Here is a 26,899-nt window from a genome sequence, read left to right on the forward strand (position 1 = left end):
TCACTTCATGGGAAATCTTTATTAGTGAATCTTACAAGCACAAGCTTTCAAAAAGGGAACAGAAGATGGCTTAGGCAGCTGTCCAAGAGTGGCAGCAGATGCTTTTGGTTTTGTTGCCCAGGTGTGTTGCTAGCCTCCCATTTTTTTCCTGGTTTGCTTCGACCGCCGGGATTTCAGAATAGTATAGTTTGCATACCACGTGTACTGTTCTGAGAGGAGAGGGACGTAGAATGCACGCAGCAGCTTTGAGGACCTGAAACCAGAAAGGAAAAAACAAATCATCCTTCAAGCACCCATTAGCCACAATGTTCAAACCTACACAAGTGAGGCTTTGCAAGAGATTTGGGCTGGTGAGTCAGTGACATGAGGAATGCTCATGGTTCAGGCATCCTTGTTGGCGAGACCAAAGCTGGTCTGTGCCAGCATCCTCAGTTGAAGAGCAGCAGCCTGCCCCGTTCCTTGACATGCCCACTGTGCATTCCAGTGGGATTAAGGGGGAGACAGGGCAGGAAGTTGCTATAACTATGGAAAGAAACTTAGATTCTGGATACCACTGTCCAAAAAGCAGACAGTATAGCTCCGCAAGCCTTTTGCATCAGACAGGCCTCCTGTTCCTCAGGACACCCTATGAAGGTGAAAGATAGCGAGGCTGCATTTAGCTCCTGGCATCGCCTCTTTTTCTATTCAATCTTTCTGGCCACCTATTCCTCCATGCATGCCTGAAGGGCAGACAGAAGCTTTGATGGGTACTGGCATTTTGAAGTTTTGCTCTTGTGCTGATCTTCTGTTGAGGGTATTGAATTAAAGAGGGATGGACTGCTCTAAAGCCTACAAGGGAGTTTGCTGTAGACTGCCAGCATTCGCTCCATGCCCTGCTAGTGCTGGGAGCTGACATTTCACAGCACTTTGCAACAATTGGCCCAATGGAGTACTCAAGCATGGAGGGTTTAATGGCTGCATCAAATTAATATTATTTGTTTGGTTGCTAATTGCTGGAGCTATGCTAGCTGAGGACACTTTGAATGCATGTATACTTTTACTGAGCAAACCAATAGTAAAATTCAGCTTTAAATGTAAAGCAGACAAATAATTAAATGTCCTTCAGCAGCAGCACTGAACCTTGCTACAAGCTCCAGAAATTTGAGCAACTTACCAAAATGAGGGCTTAGGCAGAGCCTTGCTTCCTCAGTGTTGAAGCTTATCTCTTTAAAATCAACTTGTTGGTAAACTATCAACCCTTGACAGACTTAAGTCCAACTCCATCCACGTAATGCCTGGACAAGCAGCAGCGGCACGCAAATTTGAGTTGCAGCATACCAAGTGGTCACGGATGGCACACAGATCCAGGATGTACTTGCTGGTCACTGCAACTCACAGCTCTGCTGGTAACATAGCCAAGGTTCTGGATATCCAGTTCACGTCACTTTTCCAGAAGAAAGATGAATTGTGTTTTGTTTGCTTATTGTAGGGCAGAACTGGATCTCTTTCAAAAATGCAGTCTAAACAACAATGGCAGGAATTGCCACTGAGCTACATCTCCCTGGAGGCTCCCAGGGTTCTTAGACAGCCTTACCGTAACTCATCTGAAAACAAGCAGCTCCCGATCTCCTGCAACCTGGAGTAAAAGACCATCCAGGAAAAAACTGGCGAGATCCACTTGCATTGGCATAACACCACCCAGCAGCAGGGTCCTGTTACATGAAGTGCCATACAAGCACAAAAAAGGCACTTTTCAGTTGGAATGCTCCCTCTTTAGAAAGACAAAGCAGTATTCTTCCCGCACTGGTGAGGGGAAACTGAGGCAGAAAGTATTGTCTACCCTCAGAGAGACTGAGCAAGTCTGAATTTCTAAGATCTGCAAGTCCCACTTCCAACTGTGAGACTCTGCCTCCTTTCAACATCCAGCATCTTGTAAGCCTGCTTTGTGTGCCAAGCACTCAGCTTTTGCTTTAGGATATAAAAATGCTGATTGCTTTACTTCGAAGAACAAAAAAACTCAGTGATAATACTTAGGCCCTTTACAAATTGTAAAGCACCCAGCAAAGTTCCTAAATAAAAGAATCACTGGAAATGCAGCTCTTTGTGAATTCCTGAAGTGCTGGAATTGGGAACACGTTCAAAGCAGAATCTCTTAGTAGCAAATAACTAGGCAGAAGATGGTAATTTTGGTGTATTCTGAACATTTTTTGCAGCTGTCCTTTCCTCGCACCCAGATATTGGAGGTCAACCCTCCCTCCAGTCACTAGAAGCAAAGGCTTCTTTGAAAACAAGTACTTGATTTTCCTCCTCCATCTCTCATGGCTAATGAACATCATGTCACTGCTGAACTTATTCTGGCATCTTGTCTGAGCTGACTACGTACCATTGCTACCATGGCTGCTCTGCAAATGGTGTGGTTTCACTTCAATTCCCTTGAGCAAGGAAAGAAAAACAAGGAAAAACAGTGTTCAAGCTGCTTGGGATGCCGTTTAAAACAAGAAAAATGAAAAATAAGGTAGAGTACCAGCTTTCTGCTATATTGTAAGAAAGGGACAGAAAGCAGCACAATTCCGCGGGGCTCAGGGAGCGTGCTGGGGTTATTTGTTGAATTAGCCTTGTGCGGTTCAGCTCAGGGACAGAGAGGAAGGTGGCGGAGGTCCTGGGTATACCGTCGGTAGCACTGCCAACGCTTTCGGTCACTCAGTCCGCACACAGAGCTGGCAGCAGTCAGACGACGGCACCCAGTTCACATCCTCACCTTGACGTGGATGCATCTTTGCACTGCCAGCCTGCCCAGGCCAGTTCTGCACCAGGCACTGGGCACCCAGTAACGGTGGGTCTGACTGCTGGAGCAACAGAATGAGGTGACAGCATTTACCCTCGGTGCTGGTGCCTCTCACAGCTCTGCATTTCATGTAACGTGGAGGAAAGCACCATTTAATGGAATGAGACAAAGCCTCTTATTAAACCAGGGTAATGATATCCTAGAACAAGGTGACCGAATCATTAGTTTTGCACAAATAATTTTTTTTTTTTTGGTTGGAAAACTCAAGCATTGGGAGAAAGCAGACAGCTCAGCCTATAGAGCTGGAAAATATGTGCTCCTCAGCGGGGAGCTGTAATATATTTCCCCTTTTCTGTGACAGATTTGGAGTGCTCAGCCAATATAGAATTAAATGGACCTGGACAAAGTAGCTTCCTGAGGAGCATAATTAGCTGGTTGCTTGGAGTACACTCTAATTCAATTAGCAGCACCATTTATCAGAGCCAGCTGAGATTTACATTTGCACTTGCTGACGTCAATGTGAGACTTGCAGTGAGTCCCAGAAGCCTCCAGTTCAGCGGGACTGAATTGAACTGCTGGGGTCATTTCTTTTCAAAGAAAAAGAGCTGGAGTTTGGTGTTGGGTGCAGAGGCATTTGATGTTTGTTTCTTTTCCCTCAAATGCTCCGTGCTCTGCAGCCACTGAGCTGCAGACCCAAAACCTACACCAGCAGGTTCCCTCACAGCTCAGTTCAAAGCAACACTTGTGTTCCTCCTTCCCTTTTATAAAAAAAGGCTGTATTTTTATAACATTTTTAACACTTCATAGGTAGCAGGGGACATTACCAAATTATTGTGTGGAAGCATGTGCTGGATTTGAGATGCATCATTCTGCTGAACTAGGAAGGGGAGGAAGGTACATGCTCAGAAACGCAAGCAGCCTGGATCATTACAGGAGTTTTGATGCATCTTCACTGACTGTACTCACAAACCTGTGTGTCTGGCCCTCAGAACTCTCCCCACAGATCTACTAGCTATGGGATCCTTTCAGCTTACCAATTCCTAGCAGCTAACATGCCGTCACAACTGTTATTGCTGCCCTCCTGCAGCTAAACCCTCCTAAAAAGATCAGTTTCTGAACTCTAAGAGAGACAGCACTGCCTAGATTTGTTGTTTCAAACTGAAACAAAACCACAAATGCTTTTGCTGGGATTAACATACCTTTTCCACTATCAGGTCTGCTAACAAGTTTCTGGACTGCAGAAGTACTTGTTGCATCACTGAAAAAGCCTCAGGGCATCACTGATGCCCTCAGAGAACCTTCCAGCTAGATAGAGCTGCAAACCTCAGCGTCCTCCCTCCGAGGCTCTGCAGTGCCCGCTCCAGCAGGCTTGCACTCTACAGACTGGGATAAGGACAGAAGCAAAGGACGGGCCAACTAGCAGCAATGGAGACTGCTCCAGCCACAGAGAGATGCGCCAGTAGCGCTTGCTTTGCAAATGAGGTTTCCCAACCTCAACACAAGGGCAATGCCTGGATCTGCAGGGTGAGACAGAACTTCACATCTCATTCGACTGCTAGGCAGACCTGCAATTGCCACTATCTAGCTCATGTCAGCTACCAATCTACTGCAGAACTTGTGTCATTCCCCCTTTTGAGAATTGCTGGAGCCCTATTATTTTATGCAAGTTACAACTCAATCACACTCGAAAAAACACACAAAGCAAACACTGTCTGATTTTAGAAATACTATGACGCATTCAGAGAAAATAGCTCAGACTGATTAAGAACATTCACCATGGGAAAGCTTTATATGGATGTTACAGCAAAATTCCAATACTCGGAAACAAAACAATGCAAAGGTATTTACCCGCCACGGCAATTATGAAGTTGAAGCTCCTCACACTTTCAAACATTGCCAAACTCCTGGAGATAAGTGGGGAGCTAACAAACTTTTGGTCCAAATGGAAAACTGCAACACATGGACAGTTTAAAAGACCTGGACAAAGTCATGGGAGCACCAAGTTCCAGCTGAGCCCCTTATTGCTCATCCACCCTACCTGTTCTCCAAGGGCCAAATTACAGAAAGAAATTTAAAGTGTGTGACAAAAAAAACCAACACACCACACACCACTGTGAAGCAGGCAATCCAGAAAGCCTTTCTTAAATTTCTCTTACTCATGCTGTTGTGGATAGGCTGGCAAAAGTTGCCTTTACCACGTCTGTAGCATCCAATTTTAAATGTGATACCTTTCAAGCGACACGCTGGCTCAAAACAGGGCAGATCGAACCTTGCATGGTTTGCTCTTTCTGCTCTTCACTGTACCACGAGCTGTCTTGGGAAGCTGTGCCCACTGCTGTGCATCTGCCCTGCCAGGCAAATGGTTCCTGGCTTGCTGCTGTTCTTCAGGGGGAACGGAGCATCCGTCAGACAAGCAGGGTGACAAGACGAGGAGACACCGCTAGTTCACTCATCCCTCAGCATCGTGGATACCCCCAGGTGCGGACGTGCCTTTCTAGTCCTTCGCCAGCACCGCGCACTCCAGCTGCCCCACCTGCCGACTGCTGGAAGGACAGAGCCCGGCGCTCCAAACCGGGGGAGCTCTGGAGGTACCAACAGCAGGGATGGAAATCGGACCTGCTGCTATGGCAACCTGGCCTTCTCCACCGGCAAAGGCACCGCACCTCCCCTCCGCTCCAGCTGCGAGGCATTGATAAGGAACAGCATGGAGAATTTCCACGCAGCACAAGAACAGAAGCAGAAGACGCGCGATGCCAGCAGGGCTAAGGATCTGACTGCCCGATCTCCTCCTGGGACACACTCCGCAAACCCTCTTCTGTCCTCGTCTCCCACTGATGCAACAGCATCTTTTGTTAAGGAGGACACAGCAATCAGAAAGATCCTTTTCCCTCCCCACCACCTTTAGATGATAGGTTCGAAGGTCTTGGTGATTATTTAGCCAGGGAGTATGCTCCCCGCCTTTCCCCACCCCCAGTATTCTGCCTTTTGTCTCATTACCAGGGTCAGTATGGTTTGAAGTCGCAGGATCTCTTTGACTCCCAGCTTCTCACAAGCTGCTGCCCCAAGGCGAGATGCTACCTTTGCTACAACAAGCCAGGCCGTGGGAGAAGTGGGAGAAGCCACATGCACTCTCCCTTCACAAGCCGGACCACACACAGATCAAGGTGATGTGACATGGGTTTAGAAGAAAGAGTGGTGGCATGCCTCTCATGAGCTCTCAAAAGCTCAGAGGCTACGGGCAAGGACTTAAAAGTGCAATAATCCAAAAAGCCCTATGAGACAGGCCAACTCCTTCTCTACCAAATATCAGCTACGTACAAGAAAAATAAGCAAAACTGGAAAGCAGCCATGGAGAAGCCACGACATTCTGCAGAAGTCTGAGAGATGTACAGCCATACCAGAATAATTCCCTTTGCTTTCATTAGGCAGGTGAGCATCTCTGCGGCAGACAGCCACTACCACTGAAAGCACCCCGAACAAATTACATCCCCATGGTTAACCCAAGGTATCTTAAAGGCTCATTTGGACCTCACTCAGTGCCTCTGATTGATTTCAGATTATTTTAGATCAGGCCCAAACAATTAAAGCTTGGCTGTTCAGAGGATAGCAAGATAAACCAGCTTTAAATATACATTAATGTGTCTTCAAAGCAGAAATACAAAGTCAGGGGTCTATGCTCTGCACAAGAAGTCCTTTGCAAAACTCCTGTGCAGATACTTCTACTGCCTCACTAATAACACTCACTGGCCATCTCATTCTTCCTTCCTAGAGTCCTGCCTGAATGGAACAGCAGGTCCCTCGGAAAACACAGTTCACAAAACACCTTGCCAAGAAAACGTGTTTGTGTCAGCAAGCTGGGAACATTAGAGCACTCCTGGGAGTTGCTCTAACATTATCACTCGTTCTCACCATTCAGCTGCTTTTACCAGCCCCCTTCCCTGGAGGGACCTATTACTAGGAAGTAATAAGGTTCTCACACAGAAAACAGGAGGGCACTGAACTCTGTTAGTATTTTACAGATAATTTTTCCAGTCAGCTTCTCTGTCCTCTTACGACAGCTACACGATCAGAGCTTTAAGTGACCGAATAACCATCCCCTTAGAGCAGGAATATATTAACAACATTCCCAGTTTGACAACCCTGATCCCACCCCATTAGCCTGGAAGAGAGTAATTGAAATCTGCTTCTCACAGAAATTCCTGTTCAGACACACAAGCAAGTCGCCCAGTGAGCAGCAGAATTAATGAAGAATGGATCTTAACAGGGGTCTCTTCCATGAAGTCTCTGATGCCTGATAAAGGTGTGACCTTGCTGACTTCTCACTCAGTGAGACTGCCTCCTGTCTGCCAGCTGTCTTAAGATTTGGCAGAGCTCATGCTCTTTGAGACTGATTAACGTGTGTCTTGAACTTGGCTGAAACAAGACAACAGATTCAAGAGTCTGTTGGGAGGAGATGACATACACCTGGTTTCTTTAGAAAGCCAAACAAAAAGCATTTTTTCAGCAAGAAGTGCACATGGGGGATGCTTTTCAGAAATAATCCTCACCACCCTTCTCAGCTAGCTTCACCCCCTAAAGCAACCTAGGTCATAAGTATTGCAAGTACAAGTTTGACAAAGATTCCACCGTAGCCGGTAAGCTGCCTTCACTGGAAACTGGATTTCAAGCTGGCATTTGCCAGTGTTTATATAATAACTGAACAGAATTAGTTCACAGACCTGACAGCCTTTCTCCCTCCCTCTCAAGTGCGTAAAGCATACCTGGAAGCATCTAGGAATGGCTTGTAGGCAATGGTGACCCACTCTTCTTTGTTGGAGGAATACCTTGGCTCCCTTGGGGTTTCAGCTGCTGTATCCAAGTCCACCAGATAGTGGCATTTGGAAATGTCAATCTGCAGAAAGACAATCTTGTGGTTTATTTCCTGTAGGCTTCTGGTTATAGATGTTCATTTATACGGGCGGTTACTTATCGATGAGAAAGGGGTTACATCTCATAGAATCACAGAATCACTTTGGGTGGAAGAGACCCTCAAGATCATTGAGTCCCACCGTTAGCCTAACCGTGGCACTAAGCCACAACCCTAAGAACTTAATATGCACATCTGTTAAATACTTCCAGTGACTCCACCACTTCCCTTGGCCGCCTGTTGCAATGCTTGACAACCCTTTCCATGAAGAAATTTTTCCTAAAATCCAATCTAAACCTCCCCTGGTGCAATTTCAGACCATTTCCTCTAGTCTTATCACTTGCTACTAAGCAGTTTTGAAAGAGTAAGCTTGTTGTCTGGCAAAAATTATGGCAGGCTTCGTGCATGAATAACCTTGTCCTGTAGCCCTGATGATGCTCACTGCCTCACTTGCAGTAGACGGACATCGCATTGCACCTCTCAAACCATGTGTACTTGGTATCAGCATAGTCATGCCTTGATCAGCTGCCTACGACGCAAGTAACTTCTCTGCCCTGATCAAAATGTCGAATTCTGCCAAATTATGAAAATGCATTCAAGGAAGCAGCATCACAGAAATGAATTGTGTGTGACCCAGTTAAATGAGCTGCAGGCAATGTCCTCAAGAGACTCACAGAACGTCAGGGGTTGGAAGGGGCCTCAAAAGCTCATCCAGTCCAATCCGCCTGCCGGAGCAGGAACACCCAGATAAGCTTTCATGCCACCTTCTCCTTCCTGCTGGAGTGTGTGCTCTTGGATATTAAGAGGCTGTACTATTAATTTATATGAATATCGTGTGTCCTTTCTGGCCAACAGCCCCCACCTCCTGCCCTCTTCTCCCCACCCCTCACAGGTGCCCCTACAGATGTGCACTTGAGCTGCTGAGGAATAAAAACTCTGCCAAGATAAATGTAAACTGTCAGCTACAAAGACCTGAGCTCCTACCAGGACAAGTTTCCTTTTAATAACCACCATCAGATGTGAGATAAGTTTCACGCAAGGTAGCCCAAAAAGAGGCTATATTGTGCAGAAATCTCTGCATTGAGCATAAGAGATGGAGAGGAGAGGATGGGTTACAAACAAAGGCAGATGTCCTCCTGTTGAAGACCTAATTGTGTTTAAGTAACCTAAGTCACATTTTGAAAAGTGAAATAATCCTAAGCTATGGCCATGTTTACGTTGTACCAGGGTGGCTATATCATTAAAATACACCAGAAAAATGAGCCCCTCGTGGATGTGATGTACAGCAGCAAGGCTGAGCCTTTGCTGGCATAATGATTTTCAGCCACGGGAGCAAAGCAAGTTCTACCAGTTACTCCCTCTGTACTTGGGTATTTTGCTGATACTAGGTTTTGTTAGCACCTATGCATTTACTTGGGGATTTACACAAGACTTGGGTGGTATACAGAACTTTTTCAAAGAGATCTTGTTCTCCTGGTGTTCTTATCAGGTCAGAAGTTCTAAAGCTCCATTTAAAAGTCACATTTAGTAGCTAATTTCTAATGCCCTGGGTCCTTTTGCCTGCATAATAAATAGCAAAATTATAGGGTGACATTAAGAAAAAACACATGAAAAAGTGTTTTGCTCTATTAGTCACAGGCTGCGCACCAGCCAGCTGTCTGTGCTAAAAATACACCACAGTTGAAGATTTCATAAATTAAATGCACTGCAGCAGACAGCTTCTCTCAGGTGGGAAACACGCCTCCTTCCCGTTTCCAGTAACTACATAATGAGACTCAAAATAAGAGAGCTTGAAGCCAGAAGATTGATCCTTGTTTTCACCCGCACCATTTGCTCCCCTGTTACAGCACTGCCTTCCATCCGCTGCTGTGAGCGGGTCACAAGTGCTTGTACAACGTCTAACACACCAAAGGCATGAGCCACATAAACAAGCATGTGCCTGTTGTAGGAAAGGACTATGCATTTCTTGGCAGTTCCTCTCATTCAACCCTTAGGACAAAAAAAGGATGACTAAATATCTAGTGCACTGCAAAGAATATTTAGACTGCTAAGATTTAACCTGTTAAAAAATTTTAAAGAAGTTCATTGACAATATTTTTAAATTATTCGTATGTGTGCAACTGTTTTTGTTTAGTTAACGCGCTACAACCAGGAAAAGTAACAAATTAATAATACCGGTATACACGATCTTAACAGATTCCCATTGAAATCACTGAGGCAATTGCTTCAGTCAAGTTCCAAATTAAGTGCCTCCTCCTCAATTGCAAATATGATAAATACATTTATATTTTAAAAGAAAGGAAAGTACAAAGGAAAATTTCAATCCCTGCTCAGTGACAAATATTTTCTGTGGGGGATTTCAAACTACTCATTCAGTTCAGTTCCCTGTGATCACAGTAACACATTATACTAAACCCCAAATTGCAATAACTAGAAATTATTACTTCTGCTGCCTTTTTTTTGTATAATGTCTTCAAATGAAAAATAGGCAGATGAATTGCAAACAGAAACCATTCACATAAATGGGGAAATTTCCAAGTGCTGCATAAAGCCTGTTTTTGTTCTGTAACTTTTATGGTACCCGGGAAAGAAAATGGGGAGATGCAATCCTAGGCGTTATATCAATATGAATTATACAGCAAGGTAAGGAAAAGAAAAGAGGAATATAACCCTTACGTATCGAGATGGCTCTTCCTTGTTTTGGTCGTTCATGTCAGTGGGAATGATCCGTGTGGCCAGTGGTCCCTTGGCAAATGGTTTTGGTAACTGGCCCCTGAATTCTGACAGGATGAACTGGAGCTGCCAACTGCAGAGAACAGCGTCAGAAAGCCCAGCAGGAAAATGCAGAAGCTAGTAAGTGTTTTCTATGGATAACCAAGGACAATTCACTCCTGAGCACAGACAGCCCTGCTAGAGGAGCAGTCACACTACAAATTTTCTGTAGCTTGTGGGCAACATGATCTGCTGACAACAAGCTTTGGAATCCTTTGTTTTGGATATGCTGGTGTCAGGGATACAAGGTCTTGAAAGTTACTCCCAAATACTTCATATGAGAAGTGCCCCTCCTTATGAATATCACTAAATTGTACCTTTTACATTAGAAAACTTACTTATCAGGCAGGAGGAAGCTGCTTGGAAATCTGTGCCATTCCTTTCCCACGCAGACGTTAACCGGTCTCCCTTCCGGCACAGTGTGAATACTTGGGTCAGTAGCAATCCTGTGAAATTCTGGGTACAGGTCCAGGGGCCCATGGTAGCCTGTGGAAGGCAGAAAGTTGTAAGTAAGGCTAAAGAAATAGGTGATATTCACATGAGTATTTTTGAAAGACTAAAAAAAAAAAATTGTTGGACATAACTTTAACTGATAACTTCTTGAATTAATTATTTGGTCTATGCTAAAAAGTGGCTGGATTCCCAAGCTCCCCCTTCTTTTAGAAGGGCTTGTACCCTACCACCTGTATTCATTCTCCTGTCCTGTCAGTGGCTACCATCAAGCAAAACAATATTGATGAGGTGGAAAGGTTCGCTGCATGGCTCTGATTCCATAAAGTACTTAAGGACAATATCTAATCCATCTCCATTAAGGACATATGCACCTAATTACAAATTTTACATGGGAAAATGCTTTTTCAAGTGGGATCGTACGTTTAAAAGTTAAAGTATCTGCTTTAATACTGGTCTGGGTACAGGTTTTTATCAGTACAGTTGTACTGGCTGAAGGCGAATGGCAGCAGATCTTTAACTGATATAATTCTAGTGATACATGCATACATACATTCATGCATACATGTATCAATGTGCATATACACACATAATCATGGTGACCATTAGAAATTATTCCTTTCCCTGCAACAAACTTTCAAGGTTCCTTATTTCTACTGTGCTGCTATGGTCAAAGCAGCACAGCTCTGGCAGGCCCCAAGACTCGCAAAGACCAATACCTATGAAATACAGAACAAGTCTCAAATACCAACCTCTGAATAAGGCAACAGAACGTGACAGTGACAAAAGGCCAAAGAGAAAGACGGTCCCCAGAGCCAGCCAGTTGGAGGAAACTGTGTAGTGTTCCAGGCGGTAACGCTGGAATATGAAGTGGTAACATTTCTGAGGAAAGATTTAAAAAAAAGACAATATAAAATGACTCAAACTGTAATACGTTTAGCAAAATTCTGTTTTTCTTAAGGACCTTACAGCAGTGCCTGTACCTCCCACCAGCTCTTTGATCTTCATTTTTTTCCATTCAGACCCATAAAAAAACCTCACAGAAGCTCACATGGTTTGGTCACATTTCTTACTTGATAATCTAGGGTATTTAAAGACATTTCCAGCTCTTTTCCCTAGGAAGGCCTCTAGTCAGGCTGCAAAGTGCTCTCTACCAGGGCTCCAGCTTGGTTGTTTCCAGGTGAACCAGAAGCAAGTGTTCCTTTCAGACACTCCTGTAGAACTTCCCTCCGCACACAGACCTATTTTCAATGCTGGGCTGGCTTCCTCTTGAACAGAATTTCCATCACCCAGATTTACTGCATGACCTGGGCTTGTCTGCCTTGTCTGCACAAACTGCAGCTTCGAAGTGGGTAAAAGAACACACAGCACGTTCTGCACGCACCTTTGAACAGTAGCTACTCTAAAACTGTTCAAAAAGCCCTTTGTTTTTCTAATTTATGTCCTTCTGGGAACACCCAGGAGGAGCTACATCCAATCCCTGGCTTGGTTCCTCCCATCTGCTCTGCCTTTCTGCAAGAGCGATTATTCACTTCCTATCCTCATCTGCTTTCTGTTCCCTGTGTTTTGCTTGCATTTTTCTCATAGCAGCCAGATCCACGTGGTTTGGATGAGTAGACTCTGACTTGTACTACTAGCAGGCAATCAATTGTAAATTCTCAGCTAGACACTGAATACTGGACAAGTGTCAAAGTGTTAAAATACGCAGGACAAATATACTGTAGATTTTCCTAAAGTCATATTCGGCACAGGTCCTAAACCATCGCCCTTCGATGAGTGTTCTGACAGCACATAATTCTCGGTCAGAGCCATAAAACCGCTGACGTTACAGAGCTGGATCCCGTACGAACGCAAGGGCTGAAACTCATCTGGGATGCTCCAGCCTAGCACTGCAAAGCATGAGCAGTGATGGGAGATCACCGGTCAGAGCAGCAGCTGACAGGGAGGACTGAGAGTGACCCGAGGGGTGCAGGCGATGCTGGTGGGGAGCCCAAGACAGGAACAGCCAGCAGTGCTGCATAGCAGGACACAGGAATCCTAGCAGAACGAGGCCAAACAGGCTCCAACAGGGACTAGTGACAGCATTCCTGTGCCTCATTAACAGAACATAGATGAATAATTGAGCTTTGGGAAGATTCATATCAATCTATATTAGTGCTTTACTCTGTGAAGCATTTCAAGTGATATCTACTAAACATCCCATTTTTGAGACAGCCGAGTGTCCAGTGTGATTTCCTGATGCCTGAACAAAACCACTTTTTTTCAAATCAGTGAAGGACTCCGACTAGGACACAACAAAACGCATTTCCTGCACAGACATTCCTGCCCCGTAAAGCTTGCTTAACAGCAGGCAAAGGAAGCACAATGCTGTAAGCAAGTTATTAACTCATGACATCTCTTGGATGTTGTGTTGTATTGGCACTACAACATTACAACTGCTCCTCACCAGAAATTCCCACTTGGGATGGGAGAACAACTCAAAGTCATCATGAAATAATTAGTGGCAAGGAAATATTCTCAATCATTTATGACTTCACACAATCCTGGACAAGCTCCTAATGTGATCACCTTATAAAGCCATTAAATTTGATTTTTTCTGGGTTGTTAAGCAGTCTGCACTGAAGTCCAAGATTAATAGATGAGCTCATTCTGTATGACACTCAGGAGGGAAATCCCAAATATTTTTGCTTTCACCTCACATATTACAGAGGATTAGTAGTTTTCCAGATCCTCTCAATCAACCTGTACAGGAAAATTATGGTTTAACTTGTAAAATATGCAACACACACTTCAGTATTAAACAGCTGTGCATTTTGCTTCCAGAGTCTCAACAGCTATCCATGAAACCTGTTCAAAAACGAAAGTTGTGCCAGCTAACAGATTAAAAGATTATGATCAAAAGTTATGCATGGTATAGTCCTGAACTGTGTGATCACCGTAGACCATGTCACAGACAGAGATATTCTACAAACGTTTGCAAATTTAGGGAAGCAATGTTAAAGTAGTAAGCTGGCAGTTATGCTTCCTAAAGCTCTGACCTCACTAAAGAGAATGCATTCAACTAAAACTCACCTGAAGAGCAGACAGAGCCACAGCACCGCAGAGGCAGATGAGGGGATAGATGGGAAAGAGAAACCTCTCTTCTTTGTGAGGCTGACTGAAGAAAATCATGATCCAAATGTACATAGGAGCTAGTGTCAGCCAGTAGGGACGGCCCAGATTCTGAACTGAAAGAAAAACAGCCAAGTAGTAATGTAAGAAATAGGGATTTATCCTATTCTCCCTCTTGCTCAATCATACACCGCATTCAAAAAGGCCATTCTTCGGATTCAATCCATTGCCTTCAGCACAAACGCGCCACGTCCTGAACAGCTGCGTTGTTAAAATCCAGGTAACCGCCCAAACAGAATTTTGATCAGAGAATTTTTGTAGATTACTGCAATGCTGAGAATTCCAACAGATGTTAGAAGACCAAAAGCAGAAAATAAGGGACTGCATTACTGAAGCCAAGCAAGAGACAGAACCCATCAAGAACTGACATGTCTAAACAGGTAGTCAGAAGGACTAGATTTCCTGCTGTGTATTATGCTGCTCATACAAAGATCAGAAAGGATCTCCTCTCAACCCACCCACTTACAAATGGTTGTTGAGCGACTAAAGTTTCCACAACCTTCATTGCTTCATTGCAAAAAACACAGCATGAGAGGTCTCTCAGGCATCTTTTTCTTAACAGAGGAAATAACCGGTTCAAAAATAACAACAATTACCCTGAATTTTAGTCACACTGAGGAGGGTTCTACAGTGCCTGACAATTTTCGGTCCCCTTATGCTCCCTTGCTACTCCCAACAGCAGAGTTAAGCAATTAGGCTAACTGCATTTCACAGACAATAAGAACAAAGCACTTGGCAGAATTGCTCCTGCTGTTAAGTACAAGAACACCAAGTGAACAGCAGGAAATCTTGCACTTACAGGATCTCCTACTGAGCTTTTACTGGTTTGTGTCAGGATGTCAGTCATATCCAAGGAACAGATACAAGCAAATGTCCATTAACACACATTTTCAGCAAGGATTATGTTGTTATTGTTTCTTGTATTCAGTAAAAATCCGAGCGAAGCACTAACTCGACTGATGAATCTGGAGGCTGCTGCTGCTGATTAATAAGTGTTCCTTAGGAAAACAGCAGAGAAGAATTCACACTTCCTCTATACCTTTTTCCTCTCTAGAGTCACTTGCCGAATGTCGTAGGTTTACACTGATATCATTCAAGAGGAAGCCCAACGTGAGGTAGGGAATATTCTGGTTCCTTCTGTCTCTGCTGTCAGCACACACACACCTGTGGGGACTCCTCCCAAAGCATGGGGTAGCAAGACTGTCCTGCCAGGGCTCAGTCCTGAGACTTGAAAAGCACCTTCCACAGCGCGCAGGAGAGCCCAGGCTAAACCCCAACACGGGCAGCAGAGATCAGAGGATGTCTGTCTGTAGGTTCAGTCCCAAATAATCAAAAATAACTCTGTCCTCTCAAGCTGCTGCAGAAAACATTCTGGCAGCGGTATACAAAAGCAACAACAGAAGAGCCAGCAAACGGTTCTCCAAGTCACTCTAAAGGCTAGCATTTCCAGCTGCAGATAAGATGGAAACGACAATGGGTACCTAGTTTCTTTCCCCCTTAGGATTTCTGACAGGGCTGTTTCTAAGGCACTTGCAAGTCTGGCTGGAGGCTGTGTGCCACACAACTTGTTAAGCTTACTCTGGGTATGGATAGTTCAGCCTTGATAACACACTGTTCTTCTTGAGGCAGAGAACACAGGAATCATCCTTAAAGAGAAAAAACCTGTTTCTGCCCTTTTGCAGACAGGATGTCAGTAGATGCATCTCACTGTCTTCTTTTCTTCTCTACACAGCAACTCCACTGTTGGGCCAATACTGAATTGACTAATGGAATAAGTTCCTAGAAATCAAAGACTTTCCCTGAACCTCGTTTCACTTCCAATAAAGGAAAGCTGCTCTTTGGCAGGCAGGCTCTCCCTTTGGTAACAAGGCTGAGATCCAGGCTGCCTGTGCTTGGCTCTCCCAGCTGTCTTGCACTCACCATGAAATTTCTGAAGCAGACACTCCATGAGACAAGTCAGGGGCAGCACAAGCAGCGCCAAAATAAATGCCACATTGAAATTCAGAAAGCCATTGATGAAATAGAAGGACCAGGGTTCCGTACCTAAAGGATGAGAAAACAAGACAAGTTTTTAAACACAGGAATGTATGAGATCCAGATGTAAAAGCAGCTTCGTTCCTTCTCTGCCTGACAGACTGAGATAATCAGCAGCAATCAATTCTCTCCCTTACAAGCATATTGGAACTAAAGAATGGAAAGGGTGTGGACAGAAGATATTGCAGCCAGAAGACGCAGCCCCACGGAATGAGCCTGAGCCATCTCAAAGCAGTCTCATGGTTCTGCCCCCACCCATAAAACCACCGTAACAGTGGCATGAGTTACTCAATAGCCACACAAAGGTACCAGAGCATCTCACAATCATGCCTGCCCAAGAAACTCCATTGTCTTCCTTTTCGGAAATTATTTTTCTCCTTTTTTCCACTGGGTCACAGTCAATATCGTATCTGCTGTTCATGAATGACATGCCACTAACGGTCAGCCTTGCCCAGCAGAGCTCTGTCATGCGGAACTCACCCTTGCGTTAAGAAAGCCTACGCAGCGAGAAAATAGAGGTGGAAACTTGTAAAACTAAGAAAGTTGACTCCAAATTCATTCTTTCTAATTGCAGGTAAGTAACAGAGGAATAACACAAAGCACATAATAAGAGCTCGTTGTAATTATGGAGGGATGATGTATACTCCATGTTGGCAGAAAGTGTACTAAAAAGGAACAAGAAAAAAAAAGCTCACACTCACACTTCACACCAACGATTCTCCTACTAAACTACATCCAGACACTAGTTTTGGTACGCCCTTAGAGTCAACAGTATTGGAAATGTCCCTACTTCAACTCGTTCTTACAGTGTAGCTTAAAACAGGAGCAAGCCAACTCTGCTTCCTAACATGACACAGTTGGGTATTGGTTGCAAGCTTCAAAGGACATAAATGGTAAGAAATACCAGTCCAGCTGTCATTATTTGGACTCTTAATTCAGGATGCTTAAATCCAGAACAATAAGCAACGCCAGTTTCTCTCCATACATTTGCTACTCTGTGTGATTAGCTCAATCAGCCAGTAAATGACACACAGGGGCTTTAATCACTGCGCTGTTGTGACATGTGTCACATGCCACAGCAATTCCCTGCAATCACAGCCACTTAAATAGGGTCCATGTTGAAATTAATCAGACAACTGAAAAGCAGCAAGGAAAACCCAAAACCTCACAGCTCCTACAGCTAAATATGATTAGAAGCTGCACTAGTAATGTCAGAAACATGTCACTGGAGTTACTAAGGCTGAGTCCAAGCAACTGATGTTCATTTAGGAAACCTTTAGCTATTAGCACTGAAAGTACATAGCAATTACAGATTTTTGGGGAGCAGGGAGACTTAAGGGAGTGAAATTCACCTTTTCTCTCCCTCCACTTGCCTCATAATTCTTCCAAGTCTTGCATGAGCACAATCCTCAGGCTGTGAAAGGCTGAATGTGGGATATGATAGATTGAAAGATAATGTCAAGTGATGGACATGACAGAGTTATCTGTGTGGCAACGCTGCAATAGTGCCAACGATCCTTCCTCCTTCTCTGGACTCTGCTGGTGACTCTCCATGTTTAAGGACTGCGATTCTAAATACTCACTGTGACAGATCCTGAACACGTGCAGAAAGGAGATTACTTTAGAACCAACATGTATCACCCTTCCTAGAAATCAGGGCTGCTCACTGGGATATGTCTGGGATGGAAAACCTGAGGCGGACTGGAGTACCACACCACGTCTTCTCGTGGACATCTAGGAAAAAACAGTGAGTAAGGGGGGCTTTGCTTTCTTCCCAGCCCTGCTACCTCTACATTCTCTTCCGAGGCAACAGTACAGGTTTCTAAAGACTTACAGCAGAGTTAACACTGCTTAGGCCACTCTAGTAACTACTTCCGTGGAACATCAAGTCCTCTCCTTATTTAAAAAAAAAAAAGGACTGGAACTGGGTTCCGTAGCCTGCTTCCCCACTCTCACTGCTATAAGCAGCCACTTTATCACAGAAGATGCCAGGATGAGATAGGAAGCTTCTTAAACCGAAATAAACTGTTACCCTCCATTGTTTTCTGGCTAAAACTCAGCTGCACAGCCGAGTCCCAGATCTTGAAAGGGTACTACCAGGGACCACACTCTCACCTTTCTACCTGCCCTGCCTGCTATAGAAAGAAAGTTAACTACGGTCCTCTCTAGTCTCTCACACACACAGAACAGTGCATTACACCAGCAAGTTAAATAATTCAGACACCAGGCAAAAAGCAATAGGCTTGGTCACTGTGACGACCCTCTCATTCAGAGGCATTCAGTCTCAATGCCTCCCATGGCAAAATGCTTTTATTCTTGTTATCCACGACAACTCAAGGTGATCTGAGAAAGAACTGCAATATAAAACAAGAGCGACCCCTTTGCATACAAGTAGTCCTGGCCCAGGAAAACATCTTTCAAGCAGGCAGGGACACTAAAGAACTTCCCATGCACAATACTGATGGGAACATGCTTTCACAGCGCTGCCTTCAGACCACGACGGAAAATTGAACTTCCTGCAAGTATCCCACATGCCAGAGCTGAGCAAAATGTGGGCTGATGAAAGCAGTAGGAAGAACACTGTGGCCCAGTCAGCTCATGGCACGATGTCCCCATGGGGATAACCAGCTGGAAGCACTGCCAGACACTGAGCCAGAAACCGGTTTGAACTTCGTGCTCTGTGACAGGCTCCGGGAGCAGCTCTAGTAATCAAACTCACACATAAGTTTATAGAACTTAACGAGCTATCGTGCTACAGCTCGGCCACAGCAATGGTGAAGGCAGTTCAGGACAAAGCAGAGGAGTTATAAACTAGGCTTAAGCGCCCCACCCTGTGTTTATCACAGGCTAAAAGCCTGCACACAGACAGGAACTGTAGCTCAGCTGTTAAGCGGTAACTAAGCCGCAATAATTTGGTCATGAGTCACAGCCCTCGTTCTAAGCAACTTTGATTCAGTGCTAGTATAATAGAACAGTCTGCTTTCTGCATTTATTTTCACTGTAGGTAAGAACCAGGAAATCACATAAACACCTCTGGCACATTCCACCCAAGCTGAACAAAGCTTCCCAAAGCGCCATCGCACCGCAAGTCACAGCCAGAGCTCTGATCGCAGGAAGTGGGACAAAACTTCTGTCACCAGCTGTGGATTCTTGGAACATACGTACACAAAACCACCCCAAAGGCTCGGAATCAGGCTTATGGATACACAAGTTACTTTCCCTTGACTGTAGAAACCTAATCACCCCGGGGAAATATTCACGGCACAGACTGTATTTATCCAGAAAGAATGTATTGCTAAACACGCACAAAAAAAGAAATTGAGCCTTGTCTCCAGAACTCTAGTTTGCACGCAGAAGGAAAAATACTGTGGCGCTTACACTGAAGATAATATGGGTTGATGACTGCAACCTCCAGCAGTTCCTGCTCCCATCATGCGAAAGTTGGGAAATCCCAGCTCCAAAGCCAAAAGGGATTGGCCAGCCTTTCATCTCCCCCGGTAGTGTTATTTTTCCCAAGTGTTTTGAAGCTCTCTAAACACACAGTGTTGTTCTAGCCACATTGCATTAAAGAGCAATTTCAAGCAGGCTCTTCTAGCCTGGGGATGTTATACGAATGTCGCTATGAATAAAACACTTCAGAATAGCCTGGTCCCTGAAGGCTTCTGGAAATAACTCGCACACCAGTGTGGAAAAGGTCAGGAACAAGCCCATGCCAAAACCTATCAGAGACAGAGCTTGGAGCTTCCTTACAAAAAATTCAGAACAACTGACTTCAGAGCCTTCCTGCAGAGATGAAGAACCACGGCAAAGCAGCTGTTGCCCTGCTGTGCCACAGCACAAGTAAGGCATCACCACTCCGCACCAACCAAAATAGCCCTCCAAATGCACCAATGAACACGGCCGGCAGTGCCCTGCCAGAGAAAGCCCTGCTGCTAACCGCTGCTGAATCCCTCCTAGAATATCGCAATACGGCTTCAACAGATGACAGAGGTGATGTAGGGAACCGGCACCCTAAGCTCCCTGAAGTGTCTGCTAGCCCCTCTGAAGCCCTACTAGAAATATACTACTTTTGACATGCAGAAACAACTTTACAACCTATAAAGTCATAAAAAACTTTACAACTCGCAAGGTTATAAAGCAGGTATATTTTATTTGACATCGGGCGCGTGAAGGATAATTCCTTTAATCTTGCGCCGGATTGATGCCCTCCTTTCTGCTGTAAATCTTCGTTGTCTCGTCTCCTCCAGGTTACATCTGGGTTCTGTAAAACTTCTTATCTTTGCATTCAACGAGGCTCTGTTTCTTAACATAATACACAAAACTCTAGGCCCTTGCTACGTGGTTAACCCTTTAGTTGTTAGTTCCCTGTAACACTTTTCAGCTCTAGAAGTAACGATATGAACAACTCAGTGCAGTAGCGGCTCCCAAAGAAACAACACAGCACTGCCATCAAGGTTCGGACCCGAGACGTGGGTCACAGAGTATCCTAAATGGCCAGTACCAGAGAACCCCTCACAGGGAGGTGATTTGCCTGCAGATTAGACGCCTTTACAGTCATCTTGGATTCTGCTTGCCAGCAAAGCCCAGGCCATACACTGCCAATAAGCAAGATTCCCAAGGCACAGCATGGACTCGAGAAGTCCGCAGACCCCATGTGAACTGAAAGAACTATGGATTCTGCACTGCCACCCACCTTCCCAAAGCTGTGCACGCTGACTGTGAGGAACAGCCACCAAGAACTCATGTGAAGCTGACAAACACATACCACTTGTGTCCACTGCACTCACGCAGCATCCAAACACGTTTGCCACTAACAGTTCTCTGCAGTGACACTGAGACACCTCCCAACAGTTTACAGAATGTGAGAGTGAACAAAAGCTGCTTAACTCACAACATGGAGAAATCCAACAACGGCCTGCCCATTTCCAGCTCGAGACAGACATTCTGTGGCAAAAAGCTGGAACTGCAGCTCTTCAGAGCTTGCAGGCTACTTTTGCTTTTGAGCACATCAGAAAGCTAATTGTCAATCATGACCTGATGGGTCACAGCTGCAAAACAGTAGCAAGAAAACCATCAACTCTCTTCCTGTCTTGTTATCTTAAACTCACCATAGAGATCAGGTCCATGAGAGGTGAACACATTGTATAAAACAATGTTGAGTGGTGCAACTACCAGCTTCCCATAGTAATAGCTGTCCACAACTACCAAGGGCACCTGGAAGAAAGTATCTATTATTTGAAGTGCCAGAAGATTTTGCCTGCCCAAAAGCTCCAAGTGATTTTGTTAATGGAACCCACCCTATTTTATTGCAAGCCCAATCCATTCTCTCTTTGCCTTGTTACCAGCACTTACCAAAAACAGGATCAGTGACACCATACACCAGTTTAGGAAACTTTTCCACCTCCGCTTTAGTATCAACAGGTCAAATGCAATAGGAAGCCTGAAAGAGAGACCAGGGATCAACCAGAGACTTTGTATTTCTCCACTGCAGGTTCTTCTGCCTCTTCAAAGCAAGCAGGACGGTAGCTGGAAGACAATTACCACATCACAGGGCTCTGCTTCTACTCCATATTCCAGTCATCCAACCCAGGTCTTACTCTCAGCATATTAAGATTGGGAAGATTTCCTAATCCAAGTTGTTCAAAGGCAAAGAAATCAGGCTATGGAAGCCTGTAGCAACAATCCTGGACTAGGCTGGCCGCTCGGTCCCTGTTAGCTTCTTCCTCCAGCCCCTACATTCTCCCCGACCTGGCAAGAAACAGTTGACAAAGTGCAGAACTCCTGAGCCCTCCCCTCCTTACCCAAGAGCTGCGCTGAAGGGCCAGCCCAGAAGAGCTCCAGCAGCCACCCCCAGCACTGCTACAGATGTCTTGTCCATATACCAGCCAGTCATGGCAATCACTGTGGTGTACATGCAGAAACTGCTCGGGAGGAAAGCTGCAACACAAGGAGAAAGAGGGGTTAGCACAGTTTTCCCACAGCAGAACTGCATAAGGCCAAGAATAAGGCTAATCATTTCTCTTTTATGCCATTGGAGCTGGGATGCTACACTGGACACTCATTTCAGTGAAAGCAAAAAAACCTCTTTTTCTTGTCCTGCCAAGACCAGAAATACTTCCTTTAAGTATGAAGGCGTCTTTCCTCGGTGGCACTCAGTGGTAACCAGCTGCCAGCATCGAAGGTCACCACTTGCTGCACCTTCTATATTCTGCTAGGTTGAAAAAAATGAAACGAACCTGCTCAAGTGGCAGCAGAAAGTGTGAGCTCACTGGATACAGTCTTTGAAACAACTGGGCAGAGACTGGTGGGAATTAAGTGAAGAATGAGAAGACCTATGAAACTGCAAAAACAAAGGGAAAGTCTTTTCTCCATTCATCATAAACAAAAAAAATAAAATAGGAAGAGTCAGCATTCATAAGTTGTGGTATTTCCCTTTAAGTTTCTGTATGCACACAATACAGAAAACCTTTGTTCAAAGTCTCTCTTTACACTTTACTCAGTACCTACAGCAGGTGTTTTATAAGTTGGTCAGGCAAATGGGTACGACCAGACAGAGTGGACAGGACACAAAGGCAAATGACGATGCCAAAATATGACCCTCCTTCCTCAGATTAAAGTATGTTCAAGGGAGGTAGGCCAAGACCCTGTTTAAATGGCACGGCCCACTGCAGAGAGACCAGAGACAGCAATAGAAACAATCATACCCTGGAAATGCAAAGATACAAGACGGTGATGTGGGGAACATCGTTTGAATCAACACTTATTCTGTCACCACACCTGCCATGAGAAATATCTGCAACAGAATACAACAAACAATTGCTAGAGGGACATTATAGTGCCGCGGATTTTCTTCTCTCTGGACCTGTCTTTGGTTTCTATGGACAAAGTAATGGCCAGTGTCATTTTTAAGCAAACTTACCAGCAGATGAGCAAAACATCCCAGTGCTGAGCACTAAGAAGGCCAACATCAGCCGGCTCACGTGTAGCCCAAACTTCTTGCACACAGCCCTAAGGAAGCAAGAGAGAATTAGAGAACGCAAAAATATCCTCAGTACATAAAAGAACAACAGTACCCAACGCATGCAGAACCACAAACAATCCACAGAGCATCCCGGGAGCTTTAAGGTGGGTGATTTTCATTACTCATCTGCTGAAAGCAACCTGAGGAGTAGTACGACTGCCTCTGACCTGGGATTTCAGATCTCCTGAGTTACACTAGTGCCAAACTCTAGAGGAGACTTGGCTTCTACAAGTGTCAGTTGTGCTCCTGCAAATATCAGGAACTTGGGGAGTCTGCACTGCTGCAGTAATATCAATCTACATAAGGTTTTTAGCCCTCACAAAACCCCATCATGCAAAAAGCCACAGATCACATTCTTAAAAATCAGACTACTGGCAGCAGGACAGTCACGCAAGGTAATAGTTTGAAAGCCACAAATGAAGCAGCAGCAGGTAAAAATAAAAATCCAGCTTAGACAAGATAACTGTGTGTTCAGGCTACTGCTTTTAGTGGATGTAAACACTATTGGCAGATACATTACAGACAGCAGCAATCGATGTATTCCACTAAAATTCACTATGACAAGCAAACACAGCAGCAGTCTCTCCTCCAGAAGTGCTCGGTGTACAATGCTCCCACCCTGCTTGCAGCTATCGGTGAGAAACGGAGTGTAGTCAACAAAATGCTGGAGTGGAGATGTGGGCAGCAGATCTGAGGATACAATTTTGTCCTAACAGTGGAACTATGACCAATATTTCATTAAGTTATCATGGGAACACATAATTTCAAGGTTCACTGTGAAGCAACCAAGTTTGCCAGACACATCTGCCCATGAGCTTCAAAATGTATTGCCTTGTGGCAATAACTGAATGTTACTCTTGTTGCTCAAAAAAAATTCACCGTAGACAGCTTCTAATACTCACTTGTAGAAGTAGAGTTCACAAATGCAGCTCAGGAAGGCCAGGAAGCATCGGAGGAAATAGAAGATAAGAACCTAGGAGACATAATTACCATCCGAACACTGTTCATGCACCTATTACTAACAAGTTGGTCCCAAGAACAGAAGTTCTGAACAGGACGGAGCAAGTTTTGGCAGTGGTGAATGAGCCTACTCTTGTATGCCCAGACCCCGCACCAAGAGATGCTGAAGATCCTGGCAGCTCAAGGCTTAGCCCTCTAACACCAAAGTCCATTACAACACAGACAGTGAACATAGTCCACTGAACTTACAACTACCCCCTTACATGTTTTTGCACAACAGAAAACAAAAAGTATGGAAATGGATACCCAAGCAGAATACACATTTAGTGTTTTTTCTTTTACATTTCTGTGAGTTCAGCTGCGATATCCCTTGCAAAATATTAATTTTTTATAGTTTATTAAAAAAAAATCAAAACAGTCACAAATAGCTGGCACAGAAAACAATACAGGCTTCTAAAGCATCAGGGTGAAACTCTCTGAGCAAGAGCCCATAGCTGCCAGGTAACTGTCCCCAGCAGCTACCAGTCCCTCTGGGACAACTTCTCAATCAAACCAGCGCCAGACAGCATTTCCCTGCAACTTCCCAATCACTTCTCCTTGCATCCCACTGAGTCAGCTCACAAAATCCTTGCAGGGAGGTTAGTGTTGGTAGTGTTTTGTAAACACTTTCTTACCTCTGACAACAAACAAAGCAGCTGTTTAACACAAACTAAAGGCATGTTTATTTACCACAAAAGAAGCTTTCACACATCTGATTTACCTTGTTAGTCTGTAGAACTCTAGCGTGGAACAAAGCTGGTAAGGCATGAAGCCACAGGTAAGCATAGGAGCGGATGGCATAGGCTGGAGAGTATTCCCATGTCTGAAACCCGTTTCCATAAACGAGATAGTGTGTCTACAATGGAGATTAAATAAATAAATACATAAATGTGCACCACACAGAGTATACGGTCTTGCATTTCCCATCTCCGGATCCTTGAGTAAGAAAATTTCACTTTGAAACACAGAGATTAGCATGAAACTCCAGATAAATCTGCGTTTGCACACGCGAACTACAAATTCCCAAGTACCTCCAAGAAGAGGAAGTCACTTACTGGTTCCCAGTAGTTAAAGGTCTCATCACAATCAGAGATGTTGCTTAAGAGAGCTGCACAGAACCTGGCTGAGATGAGACACTTGAAAGCCGTTGATCCTTCAGGGGCCCAAACTTGCCCTGGTTTGCTCCCAGATGATCTAGAAAAAATACAAACATACAGCAAGAAGGCTCAGTAGCAAGATCAAGGCTCACAACGTGACACTAGGCAAAGAACTGACAAGCGTATTTGCATCTCTGTTGTTTAAGTACTAACTACAGAGGACCCTTTCATTCACAGCTTTCTTTGGGGGACGCTATTTTCCCAAGGAAGCACCATCATCCCCCCCCCACCATACCGGAGCAATGGCCCCGAGTGCTCAACCCACCGCTGCACCACAACTCCCCAGAACCTCCAAACCTTCCTCTCCCCGACAACAGAGCGCACCGAAGGGACACCCATTCCCACAACACAAGCCCACCCGGCCGGGCACCCACCACGGCCCCCGCCGCGGGGGCTCGCTGGGGGCTGCGTGTACATTTAAAACGTGCAACCCCAGCAGCGAGGAAACGCCTGGGCGGGCGCTCGCAACTAACACCGCCCCGCCAGCGCCGCGGCTTCCGAACCCCGAAAGGAGCGTCGCGGTCCCGCCCGCCCGACGGCTGCAGAACCCGCCCCCGCGAGACGGCCGCTGCAGCGCGGCGCCGCCGCCCGCCCCGACACCTACTCCGGGCGGGCCTCCTCCGCGCCCGCGGCTTCCGAGCGAGCCCGGGACGGCTCCCCGCCGCCTCCCGCCCGCGGCCGCTGCCGGGCCCCCTTGGCGGCCATGCCGGGTACGGGAAGCCGAGCGCCCGCCGCCGCCGCCGCACGAAACGAGCGCAGTGCCGCAGCCGCCGGCCGCCATGCCGCGCGCGGGCACGGGAGCGCGCCCGCGCGCCCGCTGCATCCGCGCTCTTATAGAGGGCGGCGCGCACCCCGCACCGCCCACGGCCGCGCCTCCTTCTCTGCGCGGGCCGCGTCGGGCAGGAAAGTAGCCGGGCAGGGAACGCACGGCTGGAACAAAACAAACAAACAAACCCCAAAACGTTTTATATGATACCCCCAGCACTGAACCGCTGGGAAAACGGCAGCGAGAGGAGCTCCGTTGGGACACAGAGGAGGGACATGGTCATCCGGGGGCTGAGGTCCAGCGGCTGCCGCTCCTCCTCTCGCTCGCTCTTGCCTCGCGGCTCCTTCCGCACACCGTGGATGCCTCTTCTTTCTTCTCCAGCAGCGGCTGCTGCAAAGGCAGGAGGATGCGGTCAGGACGGAGACGGCAGCGGGGCGCCGGGCCGGCCCCTGGAGGGAGCTCCCGTCAGCAGCGCCCCGCCCGTCCTCCCACCTATCCCCTACTCCCTGCCCCCCGCGCCTCGTTGCCCCCGCAGCGGGGACCGTCTGGGCGGCGCCGGCCTGCGCCGGAGCTCCGGGGGCTCCCGCCGGCGTCGGGCCCGCAGCCACAGTGCGGCGGGTCCCCACGGCTGCAGGGGGTTCCCACGGCTGCAGGGGGTCCCCACGGCTGCAGGGGGTTCCTATGGCTGCAGGGGGTCCCCACGGCTGCAGGGGGTTCCTATGGCTGCAGGGGGTCCCCACGGCTGCAGAGGGTCCCCATGGCTGCAGGGGATTCCCACGGCTGCAGGGGGTCCCCACGGCTGCAGGGGGTCCCCACGGCTGCAGGGGATTCCCACGGCTGCAGGGGGTCCCCACGGCTG

General features: G+C 46.1%; 1 protein-coding gene across 1 annotated transcript; it reads right to left on the reverse strand.

Annotated features, from left to right (window-relative positions):
• ALG9 (ALG9 alpha-1,2-mannosyltransferase) lies at positions 1-26,039 on the reverse strand. Its single transcript, XM_065651993.1, has 15 exons — positions 25,879-26,039; positions 25,173-25,311; positions 24,839-24,973; positions 24,021-24,091; positions 23,017-23,105; positions 21,899-22,034; positions 21,450-21,537; positions 21,206-21,311; positions 15,984-16,106; positions 13,965-14,119; positions 11,645-11,774; positions 10,781-10,928; positions 10,347-10,476; positions 7,525-7,655; positions 1-253 (listed from the first exon to the last, which is right to left on the reverse strand). The coding sequence occupies exons 1-15, from the start codon at positions 25,977-25,979 to the stop codon at positions 130-132; spliced, it is 1,806 nt and encodes a 601-aa protein (XP_065508065.1). The 5' UTR covers positions 25,980-26,039; the 3' UTR covers positions 1-129.
• Positions 26,040-26,899: the final 860 nt, after the last annotated feature.

The sequence above is a fragment of the Caloenas nicobarica genome, chromosome 26 (genome assembly GCF_036013445.1).
Source record: "Caloenas nicobarica isolate bCalNic1 chromosome 26, bCalNic1.hap1, whole genome shotgun sequence".
Classification (NCBI taxonomy): Eukaryota; Metazoa; Chordata; class Aves; order Columbiformes; family Columbidae; genus Caloenas; species Caloenas nicobarica.

What these genes read in the sequence shown, in the direction of transcription:
- ALG9 (XM_065651993.1), bottom strand. Translation starts at nt 25,979, where the DNA reads ATGGCCGCCAAGGGGGCCCGGCAGCGGCCGCGGGCGGGAGGCGGCGGG. An exon ending in GAGTTCTACAGACTAACAAG is followed by an intron (nt 24,092 to 24,838) that starts GTAAATCAGATG and finishes TATGTCTCCTAG; the next exon opens with GTTCTTATCTTCTATTTCCT. An exon ending in TGGCTCTGTCTGCTCTTCAG is followed by an intron (nt 11,775 to 13,964) that starts GTGAGTTTTAGT and finishes ATCTTTCCTCAG; the next exon opens with AAATGTTACCACTTCATATT.